We start from the raw sequence: 17,740 nt of genomic DNA on the forward strand, positions 1-17,740 counted from the left end.
ACTTAATATAACTCATGTAAAGTCAAGAAAGAACAAATATATAAGAAGAAAAGGAAACCAGGGAGCCAGATTCAAACTCATCATTAAACAAACTGCCATATAGTTGAGATTATCATGATGCTGGTAAGACCTTCATTGAAAGGTCTGGTGTTAAATTATTCTCCTTGGAGTGTAGAAGCAAGACAGTGCCTCCCAGAAGTTGATTTTTCTTTTAACTGACACAGATCACCACTCCCCTGCTGTTATTAAGATGGTGGGAGTGGGGGGGGGGGGGAGAAGGATCAATGGATTATTTCGGAATTTACATGTAATATTAAAATGCCAAATCCTTTTCAAACTGGGTCACCACACTTCCAAAAGCAGTTCTTAGAGCGCCCACCAGAAGGACAACTCTGAGCATGCTCCATGAAGTGACCCTTATTACATTTGTAATTGGCTGTAAATGTGGATGAAGGTGGAAAATAGACTCCCTCATTTAAATTCTTCACTCATTGATAAGTTGAAAGGTATATTCAAAAGAAGGGTCCTTCTATGGACATGCCAGAAAATAATCTAAAAGAAGATTTATGTAATATGATTGAAAATAAACTTCATGTCCCAGATCAACATCAAGGGCATTATGTTCAATATATCAGCAAACACAGTTGAAGTTACTACTCATTTTGATGGAGGACAACTGTGATTCTTCAAGAAGATTAACCTTGAATCATTTAGGAATATCTTCTTATTCATAGGTCACAGAAGCAAAGGAAGGGAGCCATATTACAGGCACACATTTAAAGGGAAAAGCCTATAGAAAAACTAGTAACAGATGGTACCATGAACAAAACCATTCTCTTTGTAAAGGTAAAGATACAATATTAGCACAAAACATTAAAAGACCTAGAGAAAGTTCTTTATGGTATGGAGTAGATGCTTGGAAAGAACACAAACAAGAATTGCACTAAATGAGAAAATATCTCCAGGCTATAATCTATGCAATTGAAGGGATTGTCTATACCAGGGGTCCTCAAACTATGGCCCTGCCCGTGGGCCACATGCGGCCTGCTGAGGACATTTATGCAGACCGCCGGGTTATGGAAAAATCAGACCGGAAGTGACTTAAATTCGGGTTAGCAACGCACACTTCTGGCACTGGGCTGAGGTTGTGGAGACAGAGTGTGAGGCAATACCAAGGTGAGGTGAGTTCCCAGGCTGGGGTGTGTGGTGTGGGGAAGGGAGAGAGATGCAGAAGACGGAGAACTGACGGCCTGCAGCCCTGTACAGTAATGGCAGCGCGAATTTTTTTTTTTTTTTTTAAAACCAATATGGCAGAAGTCATATTTATTGAAAAAAATTAATATCTTTGCTATAAAGCTGTGCATGTCATGGTTGCTGCAGGGGGAATTCACTGTAGCAGTGAAGATCAGAAGCGAGAGCACAAAGAGTGGAAGAGAGAATGCGGAAAATGGAGGCATCACAGTGCAGAGACAGCTTGGAGGAAGTTGGGCATTGCAGTCTGTATGTCTCTGTGTGGGCAAAGTTATTGCTGGTATATTGTTTTTGTAGCGCTGTATATATATTGGTATATTACTAATAGCAATTTGGAATCCCTAGGAAATAATGATGTCAAGAAAAAGAAAAATTGACTCAGAATGTAGGATATTCAAAGAACAGTGGATTTATGATTACTTTTTCATGCAGTACAAGGAAAGAACTGTATGTCTGATATGCCAGAATATAGTGCCTGTGTTCAAAGAATATAATTTGCGTTGATACTATGAAACTCAACATAAAGATAAATATGATTGTTTGGTTGGAGAAGTAAGAAAAGATAAAATATTAAAACTGAAAAATACATTGACAACTCAGGAAAATACTTTTGTGAAGCAGAAGCAGCTAAATATTTCATCACTGCAAGTAAGTTTTCAAGTTGCCAAGCTAATAGAACGCACTGGCAGACCATTTGTGGAGGGAGAATTTGTTAAAGAATGCCTTCTTTCTGTTGCCAAAGAGATGTGTCCAGACAAGGCCGATTTATTTAGTACAGTGAGTCTTTCAGGACCTACAATTACATGGAGGCTTGAAGAAATGGGAGATAATCTGCATCAGCATTTGCAAAATTCCATAAAAAAATTCATATTTTTCCTTGGCACTCGATGAAAGCAATGATGTTTGTGATTCTGCACAACTTCTAATTTTTATTCATGGAACGAATGATTATTTTGAAGTCATAGAAGAGCTTGCTGCACTGCAAGCATCAAAGGAACAACTACAGGAGAGAATATCTATGAAAAGGTTTGCCAAACTATGAATGGTTTGGAGCTGGACTGGGCTAAACTAGCCAGCATGACAACTCGGTGCTCCTAGCATGGTGGGGTCTAAGAAAGGAGTAATTGCTTGCATTAACCAAGAGATGGACAAACATAACCATTCTCATCCAATAGCCCTATACTGCCTCATCCACCAACAAGCGATGTGTAGTAAATCACTAAAGTGGGACTCTGTTATGAAAACTGTGGTATCTTGTGTTAACTTCATTAGAGCTAATGCACTAAATCACAGACAATTTCAGGAATTTCTGTCTGAGCTAAATGTTGAGTATGAAGATGTTCTATATCACACAGAAGTCCATTGGCTGAGTCAAGGGAGAGTTTTGAAATGTTTTTGTGACTTACTTCCACAGATTACAACTTTTCTGCTTTCAAAAAACAAAGAAGTACCAGAGCTCATTGATGCAGAATGGAAATGGCACCCTTGCCTTTCTGACAGATGTAACAGAGTTACTCAACAATTTCAATATGCAACTTCAAAGAAAGGGGAAGTTCATTCACATGTCAAAGCATTTGATATGCAATCACATGTCAAAGCATTTGAAGTAAAATTAGGCCTCCTCATCAAACAAGTGAAGGAGGAAAACTTCTGCCCCCACAACTCAAAATCTGTTAGTGGAAAAACTGCTGATTGCATTCCCAAAAAAAAACATGTGTGGATTCACTGGAAAAATTGCAAAAGGAGTTCCAATTTAGATTTAAAGAGCTTCATCTTCATGAACGGACATACAGCTTTTCCATAACCTATTTTCTATTGACATTGAAAATGTGGATACAATTTACCAAATAGAATTGGCTGAACTACAGAATTGTGACTCTCTGAAAGATGCATTAAAGAAAAGCAGCCTTCATAATTTCTATGCATCTCTCCCCTCTGAGACATATCCTCATCTCAGGAACCATGCACTCAAAATGGCAACCATTTTTGGTAGCACTTATGTCTGTGAACAGACTTTTTCTAGAATGAAACATTTGAAATCTCCAACCAGATCAACACTAACTAACTGATGCATACTCGCATCACTTGTTACAACTAGCAGTGACAAATATGGAACCAGACATTGACCATCTCAATAGCCAAAAGCAGGCCAAAGTTTGTTGATTTAACTTTACTTCATTTTAAATACTGTATTTGTTCACATTTTGTTTCTTCACTTCAAAATAAGATATATGCAATGTGCATAGGAATTTGTTCATAGTTTTTGTTTTTACTAAAGTCTGGCCCTCCAACAGTCTGAGGGACAGTGAACTGGCCCCCTATTTAAAAAGTTTGAGGACCCTGGTCTATACCAATGAAATTAAGGATACATCGAAGAATTTTTATCAAGAAAACATCAACTTAAAATGAAACTATCATAAAATAAACTATAATTTTGATTTAGTCATGACAAATGCAAAAAAGTGTGAAGTCTAAGAAAAGTACATTAGAAGGTAAGATTAGAGTGTTTTCAACAGTGCTCAAGGAGAGAGAATGTTCTGATATTAGATGACTAATCAAAGTTATTTAAAAATAAATATCCCTAGAGGACAGAATTATTACAACAGCTTAATAATATATCTAACTTTGTTTAATTTGATCTTTTGCTTAATATTTGTATAATCTAATTCTATGCTTCCCAGGCAATCATCTATACCAAGTGAATTTGGTCTTCTGGGGAAGGAATATCTAGTACTGATTGTTATTTAGGCCTTTGTAAGTGAATAAACTGGTGTTCTGATTACAACATCCCTGTAAACAAATTCCCTAAAGTCTGACTAGCTCCAGAGAATTGATAAAATCAAGTTTTTGAGCCTACAGAGCTAAAGACCAAGCTTTGGTTTCTATGGAGATACTGCTGAAATACAGACACTTCCATAAAGCCTACCCTGAAATATGGTCTCTTTTCTGACTATCTAACTATAAGAAGTGAGGAAGGTTGGAGAGGGAGAATTAACTTAAAGATAGTCTTCTGACCTCATTAAAGGTCTCTTGCATCCTGACACAAAATTATTTATTCAGTATAACATGACAATAGCAGCATGACAATGGAAAGAAACTAGTAGTGGAGTCAGGAAGATCTAAGTCCTACCTCCAACACACATTAGCTGACTGGTCATGGACCAGCCAGTATCTAAACCTTCCTCAGTACTTCTGGCCACTCCATACAAATGGAAATTGCTTATGAGATACTAATTTGTACCTATAAGGAAATTTCCACATATCAGGATCCCTTACATCAACAAAATCATAAGTCCAGATCAATCCCTCTTCCAATCCCCTCATCAGCCAGAAAGAAGAAGAAAGACAAGAAGAAGGAGGAGGAGAAGGAGGAGGAAGATGAAGAGGAGGAAAAGAAGAGAAAGAGAGGAAGAGGAGGAGAAACAGTATTAAGAAAAAGCCATTAGAAATTGGACCAGAATTTGTACAATTTTCTCACTGTTAAGCCAATGCTCTTTCAGCTACACCTGGCAGTCTCTCCTATCTCCACCCTAGAGTTGGAAGGAAATAACTTATCACATAGTTTAGAGTTGGAAGGAACCTTGAAGACTGAAAAGTTCATAGGATTTCACATAGAAGGGAATCTGGATATCATCTAGTAAGATTACCTCGTGTTACAGATAAGGAAACTAAAGCTCAGAAAAGCTAAGTGGTTTTCCCACAGGTGGTCAGTGTCAGAGGTTGGATTTGAACCCAACATCTCTGACTTTAAATTTTGTCAAGTTTATCCCCTTCCGCTGATGTATGGGGACTTATCTTATGGAGCCACTGAAGGTTGAATACTGAGTTACATGAAGAAAGCTCAGAGACTCCATTGAAGTGTCACTAATTATTGTCATCTGAATAACCCTGAACCTTTCTAGCTAGGATAGAAGTGATGTAGAGTGACACCCTGAGTTTCAAGTCAATGAGTTTCAATTTCTAAAAGTTCATATAAGGTATCCCAGGGCTCCCGGATTCCTGGTTCCAAGCGTGCTGTTCGAAAGACAAAAAGGGGAGCAGTACGTTAACGCTGGACTATTTCTGTAAATGCACAGGAAAGACAAGACAAGGTGCGTGTGTGACGATGTTTTATAGAAGAAATGGGAATTGGCAGTGTCGAAACCGCAATGCCAGCCGCAGAGCCTCTGGAGTCTGACTCCGCCAAAGAGGCAGGCAACTCTGACTTGCAGCGCAAAGAGCCTCAGCTGAGGCTGGGCGGAAACCCGGTATCTTGGCAACTTCACCGCAGCCATCGTTTGACCTATCCAGGATCCCCCTGAAAATTCCTGAAACCTGCCTTAGGTGAGGGAGTTGTCCCAGGTACTAATGCTCCTGAGCTCTGTCCTTGGTTCTGAAAAAACGCCTCACCAGCCTCTGGTCTCGCCGCCTGCTCAGCACTGCGTAGCTACTGCTTTCCCTCCGGAGATACCTCTATTGCTGAAACCGGATGCAGACTGCTTCTGAGCACTGTGACCTGGAGCCCTTAGGACCACGACTAGGGACTTAACCCCGAGTCTTTATCTCTGCGGTGTAATACAGAAAGGGAGCTGACGCAGAGCAATTGAGAAAACAGCTAGCCTAGCATTGGAAGGGATCAAGGAGGAGAAACTCCGAGCCTGGGCATGGACCTGCCCAGAGCGGAACCCTACAAGGGAGGAGCAGGGTACCCCGGTTACAACGAGGAGCTGCTGCATAAGGTAAGATTTCACTTGGCCCTATCTAGAGTAGAGCGGGAACTTAAATAACCAATTCTTTGTGCAACTACTGAGTTTCTCATAAAAATAAAATTCAGTGGTTTTGTGACCTTGGGTTGAGGAGAGAAAAACTGAGGGAAGTAGCTTATGTATTGAGGAAGGAATACATCTCTAGAGGCCTCTTGACTTTAATTCACACACTTAAATAAGTTCCATCTCTATCCTCTTACTTTTTTCATCTTCCTCTTTTGTCACCGTGTGAACTGTGTACCAGTAAAAACTTTTCCTTCTCTGGGTTGCTTTAGGCTGTGAACAGAACTTCTCTTTTTCAATGCCCTTAGAGCAAAGAGCACTGTTTGGGTTCCGCGGCAGCCTAGAGATCTAGGTTTCCAGCCTTCCAGATTACAATTAGAACCTGGTTTAGACATCAGAGGATCAAAACATAACTGTATTTGAAAAAAAAAAAAAAGACTGCTAGAAAGGCTTTGGCAGACTGACCCTGAGTCCCACATACTGCCCAGCGGTCTCCGGAAAGAGTTGGTAAGTTCCAAAGATCTAGAACCAACACTGCTTGGGATTTAGAGATTATCTGGTTCACTCCTTCCCATGTCTTGCAGATCCAGAAATTGAAGCCAAAAGAGAAGAAAGCAGGTTGCCCGAATTGCTATCTAGTGCTTTTCCCACTGCATTCAAGGATTTAAACTTAAGTTTTATAACATTTTCCCTGGATCTCTCCTTTGCATTTGTTTCCTTGACCTTTATAGCAATTTCTCATTTTTTTCTCTCCCCAAGCTGTAAAATCTTTGAGTTCAGAAATTTCTGCTATGTTATTGTATCTCCTAACATAGGAGGACCTAAGGTTTGACCAACAATCTAAATATTCTCTCAGAAATTTTTTTTAAAGAAATAACATTTTAAAAATAACATTCCCTTCATCAGATTTTTAAAGACTAAAAAGGTACCTATATATTTATGTGTCTATTTACTGGAATAGTTTTTCTTTATCTTGATTTGCACGTGTGTGTTTCTTTCTCTTTTTTTTGAAACTTTGAACTGTGCTTTGAACATAGTAGGTCCTTAACATATTCCTTGAATTGCCAGTCCCAATTTTCTGAACCTTGAGTCTCAAGTTAAATTAATTATAAGGCTCAAGAAGCAGCCTTCTTTTTGTAGACTGCTTTTTAATTGAGTTCCAAAGCTCTGTTTTTACTCAAGTCCAGTACTGATTATCTCCCTAAGTCTTCAGCATCCCTTTGCCTTAAATTTCCTGCTTCCTTTTGCTCATACTTCCTGCTTCCCTCCCACCCTTGTATTAATATCTTGTGAATTCCCTGAAAAGCTGGAGGTAGACAACTTCTTGAATTTTCTGTAGTCATAGGTTACTGTATTTTTTTTTTAACACGAAGAGAGGTGAGAACTAAAGTCAAGCCTGTGGATTTCAGAAGTCAAAACAAACAAACAACAACAACAACAAAAAAAAAAAACACACACAAAAAAAACACCAGTGTCTTCAGGTGGTGAATATCTTGCATTCAGGACAAACATGCACTGATTTTCTTTGAAAAGTTTTTTAATCACCTCAGATTGGAAAAGACTTTATTAGTTCAATGGGAATTCAGTCCCCTGTACAGAGCTCTACATAAGGCTTATGAGCAAGAAAATGTATACACACAGACACAAACACTTCAAATCAAACTAAGGAAAATAATCCTAACAAATAAATTTAGGCATCTCTCCAGGCTTTAAAAAAAAATCTAGCAAGGGGAATATCATCCATTTAAAAGAAAATTTCTTCTAAGACATAATATACAAATCATTGTTCAGATGTTCCTTTTAGCTTTAACTGCTATCCCAGGAAATGCAATATATTGCTGGAAACCCTTTAACAACTTTCATTATCTTCAACTCAATGATCCTCATAGCAAATAAATAAATTAATCAACAAGTGCTTCTTGAATGAGTGTTTATATGCCAGACATCATGCTAAGCAACTAGGGATATAAAGACAAAGATGAGATAATCTCTGCCTTCAAAGAGCTTACATTTTTAAGGAGAAATCAACAAATGCATACATATGTGTGGATGTGTATACACAGCATAAATATGAAGTGAATAAATGCAAATAAATTCAAAGTAGTTAAATACTGGCTATTTTAGGAAGGAAGGAACTAGCAGTTGGAAGGACGAGAAAATGTAGAAAATTCCTGGGGCTATATCTTAAAGGAAGATTAGGAATCTATGAGGTAGAACTAAGGAGAGGGTGCATATCAGGCATTTGGGATGGCCAGTGAAATGGTATAGAATTGGAAGGTGGAATATCCTGTATGAGAAATAGATAGAATCCAATTTGTTTGTACTGCTGTTGTTTCTCTCTCATTCTTAAAGAGGATTGTGCTTAAAGAGCATGCCATGATATGCTTAATGAATTGGATTTAAGTGAGGGAGGACTGTGCAAGGTCACCTGCCTCACTTTCCCCTCAAGAGCCATCTGGATCCAAGAGCCCTAGGAAGACTGGAGATGGCTTTAGCTACAATGAAAGACTTTGGTCTTTTTAAGCTATGGTCTTCAACAGGTCTCAGTTGGATTGAGACCCATTCAGTGATTAAGGCTAGATAGCAATTGCAGAGTAGAGGAGAAGGAATTATGTCTAACAAATCTGGAAAAATAGATTGGGGCCAAGTTTTATAAGGCCTGATTGCGAAGGCTAAGCTGAGAAATTTATATTTTATTCTAGAGACAAAGAGAAGTCACTGGAGTTAACGGAACAGGGAGTCACATGGTCAAATTGGCACTTAAGGAAAATTACTTTAGCAGCAGTATGTGTAATTAACTAAAGTGATGAAAGATTTTGAGCAAAGAAACCAGGTGGTCAGGCAGATTTTGCAATGATCTCGTTAAGTAGTAAAGTCAACAAGCATTTATTATGTATCTACTAAGTTCCATGGACTGTATGTAAGAAGTTCTAGAAAAGTGATGAACTAAGGTAGTAAAGTACTAAGACAGGAGTGGAGATAAGGGGTAGGAGTCAGGAAATGTAAAGGTAGAAATGGCAAGATTTGGGAACTGATAAATATGTGGGTGAGGAAAAGTGATGAAATTTAAAGATAATTTTGAGATTATCAACCTGAAAATTAGTCAGATTAGTGGAATAAGGAAGTTGGGAGTCGGGAATGAAGATGGAAAAGTGGCAAGTAGGTGGTACAGTGGATAGAGTGCTGGACTTGGAGCTAGAATAACTCATCTTCATGAGTTCAAATCTGCCTGGAAAAAGAAACGTTAAATCATTACAGCATTTTTGCTGAAAAAATCCAATTGGGGTCACAAGGAGTCAAACTTGACTGGTAAAGAAGGGTTTGGGAAGAAAGTAAGTGATTTCAGTTTTGGATATATTGAGTTTAAAATGTTTCTAGGACATCTAATTTTGAATGTTCAATAGGCAAGTTACAATGCATGACTGAAGCTCAAAAGAAAGATGGGGATTGAATTTATAGAGATCTGAGAGTCATCTGAATAAATGAGAACTGATAAGATTATTAAGAGAAAAAGTGTGTGTGTGTGTGTGTGTGTGTGTGTGTGTGTGTATGTGAAACAGGACTTAGGATAAAACATTATGGAATATGAACTGAAAGCATGATATAGATGATGAGTCAGCAAAAAAACTAAAAGGTACTACACATCTATTTTAAAATCTACTTAAGTATAATAATGATAATGCCTATAAACATTAATTATTATAGTTCATGTTCTTATAATATTCCTTAAAAATATTTATGATAATATAATTCCTACAAACTCAAAAGTTTGGGACATCATTTCCCACTGAGAAGCCCCAAACCTAGATTTATAAAGATCATAGGGGAACCTAGCTTCTAAAGAGACATTATGCCATTTTTTTATTGATAAAAAGGAGAACTAGGAGAAATCAGAGAGAGAAACACAGAGAAGAAAGAATATCAGAAAAGAAACAGTAGTCACTCATGGCAAATGAAGCAGAACAAGAAAGATGAAGAATGAAAAATAAGAATAATAAATATGACAATTAAGAGATATCATTAGTATCTTTGGGGAGAACAGTTTCAATTAAATGATGAGGTCAGAAACTGAATTATAAAATGTTGAGGAGTGAGAAGGGAAAAAATAGAAGCCATAAACTGAGAAAAGGAGAAAAGAAATAATGATGATAACTTCTGGGAGTAATAAGTCAGTAAAGTATTTTTTTGTTTTGTTTTTTAGGATGAAAATAGTCATCTGAACTGTTCAGTTCTGCACACATATATTGTATCTAGGATATACTGTGACATATTTAATATGTATAGGACTGCTTGCCATCTGGGGAAGGAGGTGGAGGGAGGGAGGGGAAAAGTCAGAACAGAAGTGAGTGAAAGGGATAATGTTGTAAAAAATTACCCAGGCATGGGTTCTGTCAATAAAAAGTTATAATTATGAAAAAAAAAAGAAAAGAAAAGAAAATAGTCTTCTGAAAGGACAATGAGGTGGTAAAAGTGGATAGAGTGGATAGAGTGCTGGGCCTGAAGTCAGGAAGACTTATCTTTCTGGGTGATCCTGAATAAGTCACTTAACCCATTTGCCTCAGTTTCCTCATTTGTAAAATGAGCTGAAGAAGGAAATGGCAAATCACTCCAGTATTTCTGTCCAAAATAACCCCAAAACTCCAAAAGGGGTCACAAAATGACTGAACAATAACAAGATTTTGTTAAAGGTAGTAGAGGAAAAAACTTGTAGATAGTAAGAGATTAAGGTTGGGGAGGTGTTAAATGATTCAGGAAGCAATCTGTAGAAAAAGATGGGAGGTAATAGATTTAAATCTATATGTAGAGGGGTTAGTCTTCTTAAGAAGATTTTATTCCTAAAGTTCTCTAAAGAGATGGATTATACTAATAGTTACAGGATGATTGATATTATTATCTCCTCACCTAGACTATACCTCCTTGAATGCAAAGATTATTTTCTGCATCCTACTTGGCACTTAAATGTAGAAGTACCCAGTAAGTATTTGGTAATTTAATTATTGATTTGAACAGAATTTTACATAGGAAATGGACTTTTCCACAAATATATGAATAGGAAAGAGATTCTGTTTGTTCATCTGTTGTGTTACCCATATCATCATATGGAAGAGTATTCTAAAAAATCAGACAAACTAAATCTATCATGTTCAGTAAGTTACTATGTAAATATCATAGTGCCTTACACATAAGAATAAAGCAACTTTGGAGAAAGAGTAACAGCTATAAATATCCAGAATCAGAGAAGCAAATAAACACACAGTCTCCTAGAGACACACCCACAGGGACTTATGCACACATATGATACATATTCCTATATAAGAAACATGAATATATTTTAAAGAATCCTGACTCTGACTTTCTAAATAGCATGTCTCACTTTCTTTGAGGGTATATTACAACTACTCTACCTTAAGTTTTCATAGGCAGGCAATAAAGATGTTTTTAATTTATTTAAATAATTATTAGTATTATTATTAACTAATGTTTGGGTAGTACTGCCGAAATAATATTAGTGATAATATAACAGAGTTCCACACTCTGAGTTCCTGACTTCTTGAACACGTGAAGCTTCTGCTAAGGTTAGAAGCATCTATCCCAGGATTAAGTTTTATTTACTTGTGCTTAAGAAAAGAAAAGAAAAGCAGAAAAGTCAACTAGAGACTTGAAGTCTGATCTCAGGCTCACCTACACCTTATTGCTGCCATGTGTTCATAGAATCCATGGCTACCAGGGGAGAGGGATTGACAGCATTACCTCTCCACATCCCAAGAAATTCAATAGAGAGCTGTCATAAGCCATACATTTAGAAGGCAGGAAGAAGAAAACATTAATGGAAGCTATCTCTCCCTTTAAAGTTGACTTGAGTTTTTCCTGCTCATTGGCTAATCCTTTTCTGAAGCCTAATGGGCCAAGGTGGGAGGTTGCATATAGAGATAAAGTAGAAACCTATGGTTTTACCAAAAAAACAAAACAAACAAACAACAACAACAACAAAAAAAAACCCAGCCCATATCTCACCAGAAGTGGCCAGAGCACAACAGGCCAGTTCCCACGTATATTCCATGGCATGGGAACCAGTCCAACTTATTTTTTTTTTCCTAAATAGAATTTTATTTTTCCAAATTCACACAAAGATAGTTTTCAACATTCACTTCCTCAAAACCTTGTATTCCAAATTTTTCTCCCTCTCTCCCCCTTTCCTCTCCCCAAGACAACAAACAATTTGTTTTAGGTTGTGCAATTCTTCTAAACATTTCCATATTTGTCATGCTGCACAAGAAAAATCAGATCAAATGGGAAAAAACAAGAGAAAGGGGGAAAAAAGCACAAGCAAACAAATAAACAACAAGGTGAAAATAAATTCTGTGCTTTGATCCACATTCAGTCTCCATAGTTTTCTCTCTGGCTATAAATAGCACTTCCCATCACAAGTCTATCACAGTCCAGCATCTACAATAATAATATCTGACATATATACAAGGTGTTCCAAAAGTGTTAGTGAAATTGATAATTTTAATTTTTAATTGTTTATTTTTAAATTTAAGTGTTAATGGTTTAAAATTGTACTAAGAACTTTTGAGACACACTGTATAATACTTTCCAATTCAATATCTTGTTTTCCTTACTATATAAAGTAGGTAGTGGTGGTTGTCACTGAATCATTTTCAGTCATGTCTGACTCTTTGAGACCTCATTTGGGGTTTTCTTGGCAAAAGAACTAGAGTAATTTGCCATTTACTTCTCCAGGTCATATTATAAATGAGGAAAAGAGACAGGGTCTGTGCCCAGGACTGGAGAGCTATTAAGTGTCTGAAGCTAGATTTGAACTCAGAAAGATGAATCAATCTTCCTGACTCTAAGCTTGACACTATTTAATGAGCCATCTAACTGTCCATAAGGGATTTGGGGGAAGGGAAAGGTATTATTATTCTCATTTTACAGATGAAAAAACTGAGGTTCAGAAAGGAAAAAAATGTTATACCAAAAGTGGCTAACCAAATGGCAGAGTTTGACTTAAACTAAGGTATTTTTAAGAAAGTTATCAGCATATGAAAAAAAAGATGACTGATGGTGAAATCAGGGAATCTATGCTGCTACTACATTATATGACCATGGGAAAATCACCCCTCTTTGAATCTCAGGTTCCTCATCTATAGAATGATGATGTTAGAGTAGATCAGAAATCAGCAAACTATGAGAACAAAAGGCAAATTGGATCCTCCAATTTTTTTATATGCCTGAAAAAAGAAGTCATATTAAAATATAAAAACTATTTTTAGCCCTTAGGCTGTATAAAAACAACTGGAGCCCTAGAATTTGGCTCTGGGTTGTAGTTTATCCACTCCTGGCTTAGATGGTTTCTGAGGCCCCTTCTGACTCTGGATGTATGAACCTATTACAGCTTACCCAATGCTTTTACTCTATTTTTTTGCATATAAGACATCTGCCAAATGAATGCCATTTGGGGATTACATTTACCCTTTGAAAAAGGTGCTCTATAGCTGGGTATGAAACCAAATGAACTCAAGTAATTCTTAACTGTTGTTTGGGCCGCAGGCTTAGGAGAGTTTGGAAACACTTAATGCACCTACCACATGTTCTTGTTTGGGGCTTTAAAAATAGATTGGTTGCTGTTCTCACAAATCTGAATATTTGATGTGAGTAAATAATTTAAAACGTGAACAATCAAAGCGGAAGCTTCCCCCTCCTCCATTTTGGATACACTCTGCCTTCTTTTGCTGCCTGAGCAGTTTCAGGAATCATGAGAAAGAAGCAGAATGGAGAGAGAAGACACAACTCTTGCCAACAAGCTAATAAACCAGGATCTAAACAAGGATAAAGAAAATGTTGTATTATTTCCCATAACTTTGAACCAATTCAAGTGCTCTATTGATCCAGTGATATCATCTCCTTGCCTTTTCTTGCACATGGAATTCCTTTATTGGGAACTCACACTGCTACTAGACCTCATTTACTGCTGTATCCTTGCGCCGAATCTAGGGGGATTGCAGGGGAGCTCTGTTTGACTCCCTGTAGCCCAAACCTGCCACTAGACCTCAACTAAACCCTAATTTCATTTTGGTACCCCAATCTAGTCAATGTTTCAGTAGTTTTCCATGTGCCAGATAATGTGCTAAGTGCTGAGGATATAAATACTAGCAAAAAGAAAAAAAAAGTCCCTGTCCTCAAAGCACTTACATTCTAATGGGGTAAAAAATACATAAAAGGAAATTTTTTTAAATTTTTTTTTTTATTTAATAGCCTTTTATTTACAGGATATATACATGGGTAACTTTACAGCATTAACAATTGCCAAACCTCTTGTTCCAATTTTTCACCTCTTACCCCCCCCCACCCCCTCCCCTAAATGGCAGGATGACCAGTAGATGTTAAATATATTATAAAAGGAAATTGAAAAGGAGGAGCAGGGCAAAGAGAGAAAGGATCAAGCATGTGTGTGCCCTGGAGAAATCTACAGGAGTAGAGCCAGGTGGGAAATGAAGAGGGAGGAAGAGAGTTTCCTCCTTAAATAGAAGTTCTGGGAGAGACTCTCCACTCTCCAATTAAGGGAGGGAGCCCAGGGACAGAAGACTTCTGGGATGTGGTGAGTATGGCTGACCCAGGATGAAGAAGTGACATGGGGAAGTCCAGGGAAGTGCAGCCTTTTTGGAAATGATTCTTCCCCCATGCCTGGAATGCTTTTCTTCCTCTTCTCTACCTCCTTATTTCCCTGGTTTCCTTCAAATCTTAGTTAAAATTCCACCTTCTACTGAAAAATTTTCCCAATCCTCCTGAAAGCTATTGCCTTCCCTCTGTTGATTAATTCCATATGTGTCTTATTTGTACAACGTAGTTTGCCTGCTGTCTCCTCTATTAAACTGTGAGTTTCTTGAAAGCAGAGATTGTATAATGTTCTACTTGTGGTTAAGAATGAAATAACAATAAAAATTTTAATTTCAATTTATGTATCTACATAAATATACACACATGGGTATACATAGATATGTATATATACACATTTGCATATACATAGTTGTATGGCTGTACATACACAAACCTGTCACTAAATTGTTAGGACATAAATATTTAATTATTTGTTTTTATCTAAGTGAGCAGCTAGGTGGTACAGTAGCTAGAATGCTGGGCATGGAATCAGAAAGACCTGAGTTCAGATTCAGCCTTAGACAATGACTAGTTGTGTAACTCTAAGTTAGTCATTTATTTCTGTTTGCCTCAGTTTCCTCATCTGTGAAATGCACTAAAGAATGAAATGACAAACCTTTCTAGTATCTTTGAGAAGAGTAACACACTACTGAAACATTGACTTAATAAATGAAAATGTTAGGTACTTCTCTAAGTCCAGGGACTCTATGAAAAAATTACTAAGACTCTAAGATGTTGAGGTGTAGATTGGGGTACCAAAATGAAATTAGGGTTTAGTTGAGGTCTAGTGGCAGGTTTGGGGGACAGGGAGTCAAACAGAGCTCCCCTGCAATCCCCCTAGATTCGGCACAAGGATACGGCGATAAATGAGGTCTAGTAGCAGTACGAGTTCCCAATAAAGGAATTTATTGGCCCAGAGAGCTAGATTGATAAAAAAGGTTTATTATTGGGTTTAGAAGTAGAAGGTAGGTGAAGGTAGAGATAAGGAGGGCACCGGACAGAGGGTCCAGTGAACAGAGGGTTCTCACATGGCTAGCATGTTTGTAATCTCCGCAAAGAGGGGGTCCCAGCATCTCCCTTTAATAATGGGAGATTTAGCTCGAGGGGCTTTTGGGTGTAGCCCCAAAGTTGGCTCAGAATCGGGTGGGGCTGGGACAGGTCCGGATCTTCTACTGGAATTCAAAGGGATCAGGATTGGGGGTCAAAGGGTAATTACATTAACTAGAGGGGTTTGGGAATCAAAGATAGGAAGTTTTCCCACATCAAAGAGACTCTGAACCAAGAAAGTTTGGGAACTTTTAAGTTAGGTCCATGGTTCTCCTCTTCCCCCTTTTCTGCAAAACAGATTAATTTTTCTTTAAAAGAAGACAAAGCTGTCTCCTGGACTTCATTGACTGATTTTTGCCTTGAGGTAGATTCCTGAAAAAAGGTCCTGCCTTCATGGAATTCTGGCCTCTCTGACAGATTTCTATGAGTAAGCCAGAGAGGGTGGGGCCTCTGCTAAAGCTCAAGCTAAGTGCCACCATATTCTTGTTGTATGTCTTTGTTATGTGGGACATAAATAAACCTTTTGTTCAATGACTTATAAGCATCTGAACATTTCAACTCAGCACTGAACCGGAATTGTTATCCCACTGCTAATGAAAGGCTTCACAGGCCTGTGAAAGGGATTCATAGTAAAGGCTACAAACCCCTGGACTAGATTGCATCTTAGATTTATTTCCACTCTACCATTCTATTGCTTGGAGTGAGAGAATCTAGTTGGAATTGTTGCTGAATTTCTACTATCAAATTCAAGGATGATGAAGAAATTCACATGAGAAGGTGATGGTTTTCTGTGTGATTTTTCCCCCCACTATTCTTTCTTTCTCTCCTGCTGAGGCAGGTCTGAAGGATAAATAAAGCAAGGAAGGATGACAGTCATGTTAGTTTGGGGTTCCAAAACTGGCAGGTAATCCTTATTACCAAAGTTGCTAAGGAAGCAGCTGATAACTGGGAATGGTAGGCCACTCACTTATGTTGCCTCTGTTAGTCCTGAGCAAGAAGTGACCTCACCTAATGTCTCAGGCTAATTTTCAAAGCTCTTTGAGACTGGGAAAAACCAAACTCAATATGATTTCCTGTCTCTGAGCACTTTTCCCTTTAATTTGGGATGCCTTTTAGAGAAATGTTTATAACAGTTATCTCCTAAAAGCTATTTTAATATTAATAGCTAGCATTTATGTAGCATTTTAAGGATTGTAAAGCACTTTACATTTTATGTCATTTGGTCTTTATAAAATCCTTTAAGATACATGCTACTGTTATCCCTATTTACAGATGAGAAAACTGAGATTGAGGAAAGTTAAGTGACCCAGACTCACACAGTTTAATGAATGCCTGAGGCAGAATTTGAACTCAGGTCTTAACTGAATCCATATTTAGTGCTCTGTTTTACCACCTAATTGCCTTCTACTATTTATTTAAAATTCTTTTGGCTTCTTCTGTTTCTGGTATGGGAAACATAGTTTGTTTATATGTAAATAGGCAAAGGTTAGCATCTTGCTGAGGAATTATACTGGGCATAATGTAAACTTATCATAGCAATAACAATATTTTTATTAATCTTTTATTCTCTATCTCTTATCTCCATCCCACCCTCTCCTTTCCCTTCCATGAAGTATTTTTCTACTAGAAAAAAGCTGTGATTTCCTATTACTGTTGTTTTCCTGACTGATTGAATGTTAATGTAGCCTTCATATCTGGTACCTATCCTAAACAACTTTCCTCCTTTGAGAGTAGTTGGAATTATTTTGGCCCCAAAATCTCTGGTCATTCACTTTATCAGATAAAACAGCACGACATCCAGTGAAGTAATAAATAGAGGTATCCTTCTGTGCCTTCAGCAAAACTTCCTTCCAAAACCAGATTTGGGAATGTTAGCCATTGTTTATAGCAGTAAAATTCTTTAGAACCCTGGCCAGGACTTCAAACCCTGAGGGTGAGCATGATCAGTGGCTGCAGGATGAGAAATGCCAAAACCATAACTACTGTTAGTAAGAACACAATTTTATAGCAAGACATCAACAGTTAGATTTCCT

General features: G+C 37.6%; 1 protein-coding gene across 2 annotated transcripts in view; it reads left to right on the plus strand.

Annotated features, from left to right (window-relative positions):
* The first annotated feature begins 5,260 nt into the window (after positions 1-5,260).
* Positions 5,261-17,740, plus strand: part of RAB37 (RAB37, member RAS oncogene family) — a 79,814-nt gene continuing 67,334 nt past the window's right edge. The window contains exon 1 of one of the 2 annotated variants that reach the window (XM_031965753.1): positions 5,261-5,969. In XM_031965753.1, coding sequence (XP_031821613.1) covers positions 5,895-5,969 — 75 coding nt within the window. In that variant the 5' untranslated portion in view covers positions 5,261-5,894. The remainder of the gene's footprint in view (positions 5,970-17,740) is intronic. The other variant, XM_031965752.1, reaches the window with a different exon arrangement.

Source organism: Sarcophilus harrisii, chromosome 4 (assembly GCF_902635505.1).
Source record: "Sarcophilus harrisii chromosome 4, mSarHar1.11, whole genome shotgun sequence".
NCBI lineage: Eukaryota > Metazoa > Chordata > Mammalia > Dasyuromorphia > Dasyuridae > Sarcophilus > Sarcophilus harrisii.